General features: G+C 37.2%; 1 protein-coding gene across 1 annotated transcript in view; it reads right to left on the reverse strand.

The window, feature by feature from the left end:
- LOC107595322 (dynein heavy chain 2, axonemal) overlaps nt 1-10,725 on the reverse strand; it is a 165,735-nt gene that overhangs the window by 77,225 nt on the left and 77,785 nt on the right. Inside the window, 3 exon segments of the mRNA XM_016285691.1 lie at nt 1,230-1,327; nt 1,591-1,726; nt 2,192-2,372. Of these exon segments, the coding sequence (XP_016141177.1) occupies nt 1,230-1,327; nt 1,591-1,726; nt 2,192-2,372 (415 nt within the window).

Raw genomic sequence — 10,725 nt, forward strand, 5'->3', positions numbered from 1 at the left:
CAGTTTGTGCTGATTATGGTGCTACTAAACTTAGTCATTAAAATGTTTATTAGCAACTGAAAAAAGCACAAATGTCAGGACATGTCAAAACTTCTCCAGGGCCCAAAACACCCTCAGACCCCAGAGGGTTAAATATAAACTTACTTACAGTCTGTGAGTCAGAACAGCCGGCATTGTATAGTCTACTCTACCAGGATCAGGAAACAGTCCTCCATAAAATACGCTGCACACATCTGAATATTTGGGTTGAACTGTTCTGGAACAGTGTTGTAAATACTGCTTAACCACTGATGTCTAGTCGTGTCCTCTTTTGGAAGGCCAAACAAAGAAACACATGGCCGCCTTAAGTGGGCAGAGACAGGCGGGCTTGAGAATGGCGCAGCCGGCGGATTCGATGAAGGAGCGTCCGGCGGGCTTGCGGCAACCACATGTGACGATCCCGGGATGGACTCCGCTTCGTCCACGGTGAAAGCCGATCCGGCGATCCACAGCGTGAAGTTGATGTATTTCCTCAGCGACCAGCACGGATCAGCTCCAGGCATGACGAAGCGGATATCGTCCTCTTTTGGAAGACCAAACAAAGTAGTTTCACTTTCACAACGAAACACACAGCACCTTCCCGACATGGCAGTGGCGGCAACAACAATACTACTGCGAGAATAAAAGTTACGCCTACTTTCTTTGCGTGAACATTTGGGTGGAGTTATGCAAATCTTCCCACATCGTAACGTAGACATGTGGGGGCGTGTTAGAACGAGCCGTTTTAGGTAGGCGTGGTTGACTCTTAACTTTTATGAAGAATATCTCTTTGGATTTGAGACTTTAGTCTTTGCAACTTTACAGATCTTCTTTATGCACCAAGAGCTTGTAACACTCCAAAGAGAAAGGAAAAACTGAAATCGCATCATATGACCCCTTTAAGCCTGATTTGCATCCCAGAACGATCGGGGGGTGTGGCCCGATTCGAGGCTTGTCGAAAAATCCTCTATTGTGTGGGGTCATTACGATTATTTATCTGCTCCAGATCAAGACGGAGCGTCCCTAAACTCAAATCGTAAATATCAAACTGTGAAATTTTTTTTGATATTTACGACTCTTGATCGGACTGCCTCTGACGTGATAGCCGCTACAGCCAGTGAGAGTGAGCAAGCGTCACCTACCGGATGTTGCATGCTTCTATAGCTGAAACTTGGCAGCCACAAACATGCCATGAAAGCGGAGAACATCACCCATATTCTTTGCCGTTTGGTCTCCAGGTACATGTCCAGAGATTTCTGAATCTCTTCTAACTTAGTGTTCATTTCTGAGAGCTTCTCTAGAAGACCGGAGACAACATAAAAAATAATATATGTGTCCTTTATTGCTTCTTTCATTGACATTTGCAATGCAAAAAATCTTAATAGTTAACAGACCTCAGTTTTTTAATGCAAAATAGATTTTTTTTTCTGTTGAAATGTGACCTGGACACGTTTCATCCATCTGCCCAGGGGTGTTGCCAAGATTGCTGCCAAGTGAACTGACTTGCTCCAGTAAAGGCTTTTTTACAGACACTGAAGGTGGTGAATTCCAGCACCATCCCTTCATTACCTTGATGGTGTGTTCCTCTGAGAGCATTTTTGTCCTTGTCGAGTCGGTCCATGATGATTTTCCAACTGGAGTTGACGTCATCAAATTCAGCCGTTTCACGAACCAACTGCTTACATATATCATCTGCCAGAAAGATATTCTAAACAAAGAAAAAAACACAGAATGTGGTAGCAGATGACACAAATGAAGAATAGCACAGAAGGGAAAATAAAACAGTTTGGTGCTTGGTTGGAGCCATCACAGGTGTGTTTACAAACACTCATACACACAGGAAATCCAGGCTGACAGCCACTGTTTACTCTCCTCATCAGCTACGAGAGAACAGATGTGTGACTCTGAACTCCGCTATGTGTGTGTCTGTGAGACGCTAATCTTTTACAGTGAGTTTGTGCATCACATGTAGATAGCAGACCCCTCTGTGATCTAACACAGTGGATTGTGACTGGGGTTTATTAAGAAAGAGCCAGATGTGAGGAAGGTCAGGAGTGTGTTGTGTACAGCATATGCCTGGAAAATGTAACCGTAGACTTTTAAAGCATAAGAGAAGCATTTGGATGAGTAATGTGCTGTATAAAACCGTAGGAAGTGCTGTGTGTGTGCGTACCTCTAGATACATCCATTGTCTTTGTACAGTGAGGATCATTTCAATGACTTCCAGCACCAGAGACAGACTACGTTCCCAGTGGTCAACTTCCTTTTCAAATGCTTTGACGAAACGAGATGCTTTCATTACAGAGAGTGTCACCTGGTTATCCTCCAGAGCCTGGAACACATAATCTGTTCCCCTGAATACACGCACAAACATGCACACAGTTTAGAAGATATATTTGTAAAAACATCTCATAGACTACTGGTTCTCAACCAATGGGCAGGGACCCACTAGAGGGCCTCACAACACTTCCAAGGGGGTCAAAAAATGATTAAAATTAATTACAATAATTAAAATAAAAAATAAGCTAAAACAGCTAAAAATCTAGACTTTTCTTATTTTAATTAGTTTTTTCAACAACTGCCATTTTTATTCAAGAACTAGGGTACTCACAGAAACCTGATATGAGGGAATTTTCACAAGTGTTAAAAGTAATGGAAATTTCTATAAGGAGAAGTATTTTTCTAGTTACCTGAGGCCCTAAAATATTTTATTGGGTAGAAATTGCTATTTGTAAATAAAATATAAAATAAAAAACCTTATCTTATAATCACAAAGGACTGGAAATATCATGTAAATTCACTGGATTTATTACAAGTGAGAACCCTGAAATACATTCAGGTCATGAAATTATTATTAATTATTACTATTATAATATATATACACATACATACATACATACACACACACACACTATATATATATATATATATATAGATATAGATATTCTTATCTCTCAGATAGGTCCATAGGTCCATCTTGGAGAGGTGAGGTGTCCAAGTCACAACATCTAACTAATGGGGTGCCTCAGGGCTCAGTTCTTGGACCACTTCTCTTATCTGTCTACATGGCATCACTAGGTTCTGTCATTCAGAAACATGGCTTGTCATATAACTGCTATGCTGATGACACTCAACTCTACCTCTCATTCCATCCTTATGATCCGACGATAGCTGCTCGTATCTCAGCTTGTCTAACAGACATTTCTTGCTGGATGAAGGACCATCACCTTCAACTCAAACTTGCCAAGACAGAACTGCTTGTGGTTCCATCAAACCCATCGTTTCATCACAATTTCACCATCCAGTTAGGCACATCAACCATAACTCCTTCAAAAACAGCCAGAAACCTTGGAGTTATGATTGATGATCAGCGGACCTTCTCAGACCACATTGCTAAAACTGCCCGGTCCTGCAGATTTGCTTTATTCAACATCAAGAACATCAAGAATATATGTATACAGTATATACAGGGCTCCAGACAAAAAAATTGAGTAAGGAGCCATTGGCTCCTATAAGAAAAAAACTTAGGCGTCAAAATTATTATTTTAGGTGCCACAGAATAAACGTGTTTTATTTTTTTATTTTTTTTTACATTTGAACATTTCAATCATACTGTCATGTGTTTTGATGTTAATTCATGTTTATTATGTAGCTACTAGTAGTAAAGAGAAAGATTAAATGGGTTCACTTGCTGCTTGAACTGAGGCGCTAAAGCGATCGCGCCTGCCACATTAAAGAGCGCCAAAACTGTATTTATTGTTTGAATTTCGTTATGAATTTGGAATAATTTTAAAGCTGATACTTTGTTTTTTAAAAAGTAACAAAGTACAAAGCTTTTTGCGATTACTGGACGGCAAATGTGCTTCAGATAATAAGAAGTTCACGCATTAACAGAACACAGCATAGACTAAGATCTTGTTAAGAAGAAGCCATATTAGTAATGATTATACACTAGAATTGTTAACGATATTGCCAATATCCACACAACTGACAGCTTTACCTGTTGTAGTTTGTTCAAGTTGTGCACGAAGTAGACGCTGCCTTTCTGCACTTTCACTTCGCACACCTCCATCATTTCGATCTCTCTCGCGCTGTACAGGTGAGCTGCGTTTAGCAGACTGTGTGCGACAACGCTGCTGTGCGGCTGACAAGCTACACAAAATCACGTTCAAAATCGCAGGCGATTCATTGCCGATTTTGAGTAGCTTGTCAGTGAACTACGTCTCTGTGTAGTAAATGCTGCTCCATCTGAAAGCACATGCTGGAGATTTACTACAGCCCTTCTCGCAAAATGAACCCTTACCCCCCAAAATGTAACCCTCACACAACCTGTTGACATTATTTTACTAGCTAAACATGATTTAGCTGATTTATGAGCATTTTAAACATTGAGTACTGCTTCAAATGTCTGTTTTTGACAGTGTTTACTATATTTGTGAAGCCAAACCTGAACATGGACCCAAAGCATATTTAGAAAAAGGCACTTCACAATACAAGTGAAATAGAGGAAGGTAATACAAAGAGCTCAAGGATCAGCCTGTTAATAATTTCGACAAACTATCACACATCCCCTTCTATCTCGCGCACACACAGCTAGATGTATGAAGCAAACAAAAGAGAGGACAAAGTGAACAGCAGTGGCTCTCGACCCCCCACCTTGGCATACTACGTTGCCATGGCAGCAGCCTCACGCGCTGCTGCAGTCGTCTCCATGCCAACGGTGGAGCTATAGCCTCACTGTGGGGATGAACGGTGACTACCTGATGCCCACATGCACACGCACAAACACACACTCAAATATATTAACACAAGCACACAAACCCACAGGAAAGACACACTGTATGTTTTACACTCTCACAGGCACAAAACATGTCACACATCTCTTGATTTCTCAGATTGAAGCCGCAGGGGTGTGTGTCATTCATCTCTGTTTGTCTCTGCCTCTCTATCTCCCCAAGCTCTAACCAATGCCCCTGCATGCAGAGTGTGTGCACATGAGCCATGGAGAAGCACTCTACACACACTTTGCACATCCAGGACAGCAAAAAAAAACTTCACTTAAACAACTTTTCAATGTTAGTTTGTGAAGGGAACAAGGGTGGGATAAGAAAGAAAAAAGAGAAAAGGCTAAGTGTAAATACCTTAAAATAACATCTTCACAACGGAGAAGCACTCTACACACACTTTGCACATCCAGGACAGCAAAAAAAACTTCACTTAAACAACTTTTCAATGTTAGTTTGTGAAGGGAACAAGGGTGGGATAAGAAAGAAAAAAGAGAAAAGGCTAAGTGTAAATACCTTAAAATAACATCTTCACAATCTCTCTTTCTCTTAGAGGGAGGAAATAGGCTGAGAGGGAGCACAGGGCTGATGGGAAAGATCGAGTTTTATTTGTAGTGCATTACTGAGGAAAGAGAGAAAGAAGAAAGGCAGGAGTGAAGCAAAGGAGAAGAGAGTTCCAGAGGGGAGGAGAGAATAAGAGGAGGTGAGTGACAGTCGTGGGCCACCTGACCTCCAGAGCGACAGCATGAAACGAGGCACAATCTCTCGCCTGCGGCACCTACTGCCACACACTCAGAGGAATAATCTGTCTGTTTTCGTGTCCAGGCAACATGACAGACACATATAGCATTCTACACACATCACTGAACCAGTGCTTGAGGAAAAACATTTCACACACACACACACACACAAGTGAAGTCCAAGATCATTTATGGTTAAGGTGAGCCACTTTGTCTCTAATGCCTGATATTAGTTGAATTCACAGTTGCATATCATGAACATTTTTAGGAATGAGCAGAGATGTTTACAAGTCTTTAACTTGGAGTCTGAGTCAAGTCTCGAGTCTTTGGTCACCAGTCTGAATCTAGTCTCAAGTCAATCCCATTCAGAATCCTCATGTATTGAAATCTTCCAATTTACGAAGCTATTTTATAGGCTATAGACAAAATATATGATCAATGATATGCTTTTTTTTTTTTAAAGAGGTGTTAAGATGTAAGGTTAATGTACATCCAGTCTGTCACTTATATGTTTTAATCCATTACCATGTTCAAAACAGTTTTTCTGTAATCAAATTCTATAATAAGAGTCCTATCTACCATGACACATAAGGAAATATGTGACACAGATATTACAAAACCATACAAATAAATTATTTATTTTTGATACAAGTCAGGGGTATTCAATTAAAGTTACAAGAGGCACGGCCTCTATATTTTCTTCCAAACAGAGGTCCGGACAAAAAAAAAAAAAAAAAAAAATTATACATATTGTATTTTTACATTTAGATACATGCAAGGCCATGTGACAAAAAAAACTGTTTCTGTTCAGGCTTTTCCTCCTGAAATCTATACTATTTTAATATTTTACTTAAAAGCATTATCTACTAAAAATGTCTACAATAATTCGAACCTTTCTCATCTTGAGCAGAAAAAAAGATAGTCAGCAGTTTCAAAGTTTAAGTTCTATCCTAGCCGTCTAACAACATTTCCCAATTATAATTACATGATTCTTTTGAAATGTTCTTAGCCTACAGATTAATAATGCTAAATGTAGATCAGAAACGTCGTGCCACATCTGGTTTGAACAGGTTATGGATAGATACATAGATAGTAAGAAAAAGAACTATGTTTGCAGCATTGTTTTTTTTCTGCTGTGTTTTAGTGAAAGTAATCTATAATTTTGCAGCTCTCCGTGTTTCTGTTGTTAAAATAACCGTCTCATCTGCCGGTGTGCGTCCGGAGAGAGAGAGAAAGCACAGAGCTGAAAGGGCTTGAATAAAGCACGTTTGGCTTTAGATAAAAATACTAGAGTAGCCTATAGCGCTGAAAGATATCTACCATAAACGACCCTGAGCACTTGTTATGTGATCCGCTCCGCTGTTTCGACGTGCTGGTCACTTAAAATAGTGCTGCTGTTACGGCTCACAGTCCGAATGGATGCCGAGGTGTGGATGCGGTCCACCTTTTGAATATCAGTTATATAAGGATTAAGACTAGAGTTGCTTTTAAAATATTCACGAGTCCTTTTCCTCGAGTCGAGTCAAGTCTGGAGTCATTTCAGGTCGAGTCTGAGTCAAGTCTGAAGTCTATAAAAATGCGACTCGAGTCTGAGTCACTAACTCGAGTGTCCATCTCTGGGAATGAGATCAACAGGTCAGAGCACACAGACAAAACACATTCTCTCATGCACAGTAGAGTTTAAACTCTCTGTAAAAACTTTTGGTATATTTGAAACTAGATTAAATATTTGTAACATTTAAATGACACTAGTTTGGGCTCAGTAAATGTTGACAAATGACTGCATTTATTTGATCACACATACAGTAAATATTGTGAAAAATTGTATTGAAATGATATTGAATTAAATGTCTTCTATTTTACTAATATAATTCCTGTGATGGTAAAGCTGAATTTTCAGCAGCCATTACTCCAGTCTTCAGTGTCACATGATCCGTCAGAAATCATTCTAATATGCTCATTATTATTGATGTTGAAAACAGTTGTAGTATTTTTAAGGATTGTTTGATGAACAAAATTTCAAAAGAAATGCATTTATTTGAAATAGATATATTTGTAACATTATAAATGTCTTTACTGCCACGTTTGATAAATTTTTAATGCAACCTTGTTTAAAACATTATTAATTTCTTCTTCTTCAAAAAAAATCTTACTGACCCCAAACTTTTGAATAGTAGTGTAGATTACAGTATGTTTTATTTAAATATGTTTTAATATATATATATATATATATATACTATATAACATCATATTAGTATAATATACAATATATAATAATAAAATATGATATGATATGATATGATATAATATAATATATCCCCTGCTCTGTGTAGAGAACACGACATAAAAACCCTCTGAATCATAACACAGCTTTAATCAAGTTTAAGTGCACTTATGAGCACTTGGTATTTTGCCCCGAAGCCCCCATAAAAATATAGCACAATAAAAGCGAATGATGGTTGAGAAAGAAGAAATAATGTTAGTACGCTCTGCATTTCTGCATGTTATAGTATATGAATAAATGACCCATGAAGAGCTCCTCTGCTGACAAGCTGACAAATTTTGGATTATGATCATCAAAGAAAGCATTATAAACATATATCAGAATATAACAGGACATATCCAAAGATGAATGGCAGAGAACCTGTTTAAATCCCCAAACCCAGACAGTTAATATGAGCTTCAAGCTATTACAGTATAAGTGGATTATCAGGGTGCATATAACTCCAGAAATATGATATAACTTTAATCCCAACATTACTGATCAATGTATAAAATGTGACTAAATCTTCCCATTGTTTGGTTGTGGTTCAACATTATTTAACAAGTGTTCAAATGTATGTTTTTTTTTCTTTAATAAGTTAATCCTTCTATTAAGCAAGGACACATAAACGGATCAAAACTAAGAGTAAAGAAATTTAACAAAAGGTTTCTATTTCAAATAAATGCAGATCTTTTGAACTTTTTCTTTCATCAAAGAATCCTGAATTTTTTTTATCATGGCTTCTCCAAAATTAAGCAGCACAACTGTTTTTAACACTGATAATAAGAAATGTTTCTTGAGAACCAAATCAGCATATTAGAATGTTTTAAATTGGACATCATATCAGACATTAGTATATGCATACTTTTTGACTTATTTACTCAAATTTTCTTTTCTTTTACATACTGGTGTTTGGTCTATTATAGTATACTGTTGCTATCATTTTGATAATATTGTTATTAAACAGATATCTGTTGTCATGGAAAAAACAAAGATACTGTTAAATATGGATGGACACATACAAGCATGGCTGTCACACACTCAGAAAGGCTGTAAATTATCCCCTCTGCTATAAGTGATCACACATTCCACATGCCTACCGCAGGCCTCTGATTCAGACCAATCACCGGAGACCTGCTCAATCTCCTGTGCTCTCAACTCTTTCTTTCTCTCTGACTCTGCCTGACATACACATGAACATTAGCAGAGGGAAAGGTGCAGTGATGAGAGGATTCATTCTCTCCGTCTCTCATATATACACACACAGCACAGCAGCTCTTGATCTGTCATATTCATCACGCTCTTCACATCATCTAACTGTGTGTCTTCACTGCAGGCTGTTCGCAGAGCAGCAGCAGGTGAGAGAGAGGACTGAAAATCCCTGACTACATTATTATTGCCACAGCATTTTCACATATGCACATACACCAAGCTATCAAAATAAGGGACTGTGTCATTTTTAAAAATCTTTTTAAACCACCTGGAATTGATTTTCACTTTTACAATGGCTATTTTTCCCTAAGCGCATGAAAGGTATGTTTATGACAGTTACTTGAACCAAATCAACTGCAGTAAATTCTTTGTACAATTATGGTTGTTATCTATAAAATTAACATCACCATACAATAAAAAAGTAGCTACAAATAATGCACAAAATATCAATAAAATAAAAACTCTGCTAGAATGCATCAATGACATAATTTAGACTGGTCCTAATAGAATTCTACATCCCTCAGCTGTCTACCATCACAGTTGATCTTAATGTAATAACTATTTTAGAGTTGTTAGGAGGGTTTTATTTATATCAAGTGTTTTCAAACCTGAATTAATTTTTTCCATTGAAACCAACTTAATTTTAGCTACACATTCACCAGTAAATGCCTCTGAGACAGTACATACAGATATTTGACAATTACAGCCACTACAGTGTCTGGAAAGACACTAAACCAATCAAATATGAAAAATATCATATATTACATAATAGACAAAAACCGATAAATTCACTATGCTATTAACGGTTTCATATCTAAGACATTTTTGTCACTTTTTTGAGGACATCAAATTGTTTTTAATTACACTTTAATTATAATTACGACAGACTAATCCAAAGTTTCAAAACAAAACAAAAGACCAAGCACTGAAATGCTTGTAATTGCTTTTAAAAAAGTTAACATGTTACTTACAAAACAAAACAACCAAAAATGAAACAGGGGACATCCTGTAAAGCTCTGTAAGATTTGGATGACTTCAGGGTCATTCTATGGAAACGTCCACTTTTCTGTCCCTAGCCTTTACAGAAATATTACACTTGAAAAACAATTTAGTGTTACAATTGTTTTATATTTTAAAATAAAACAATGTGTTATTTGAACAATTACACCCTCTTGAGCAATGTGGCAATATTTATTTTAAATTAATTATAAAAAAATTCCAAGCACCACAAAACTGCTAGTCCCCACAGCCATGTACAGAGGAAAAGTGCTTTATTTTGAGGTCAAAAACAGGTTTTTCTACAATTTAAAATACAATGATGTATTCATAACTATCAAATATATGATGTAAATGACATAAAAAAACAAAATGCCAAATAAATATTATAAAATATATAATGAAAGTAGTGGTCCCCTGGAGTTGTGTCACTGGTGTTACCGTTTAACAAAAATAATTTATTTTGAAATAAAAATCACACTGATGACATCACTTGACTTCCTTCCTCCCATTTCCTGAAGATCTATGAAAAAAAAGGCCCATGTGAAGTCCACTGTCTCTTTTCAGTTATCAGACATTTTCTCATTTATCTCATGATTTCATATGAAGCTTTTAGTTGAAGTCACTGGTATGACCTACTTTATTGTTAGGGAATTGTAAAAAACTAGAATACAAATGGATTAAACTACTTAATTTAGTGAGTATACCATGA

Source organism: Sinocyclocheilus grahami, unplaced genomic scaffold, assembly GCF_001515645.1.
Source record: "Sinocyclocheilus grahami isolate Dianchi unplaced genomic scaffold, SAMN03320097.WGS_v1.1 scaffold200.1, whole genome shotgun sequence".
In the NCBI taxonomy this organism is placed as follows: Eukaryota; Metazoa; Chordata; class Actinopteri; order Cypriniformes; family Cyprinidae; genus Sinocyclocheilus; species Sinocyclocheilus grahami.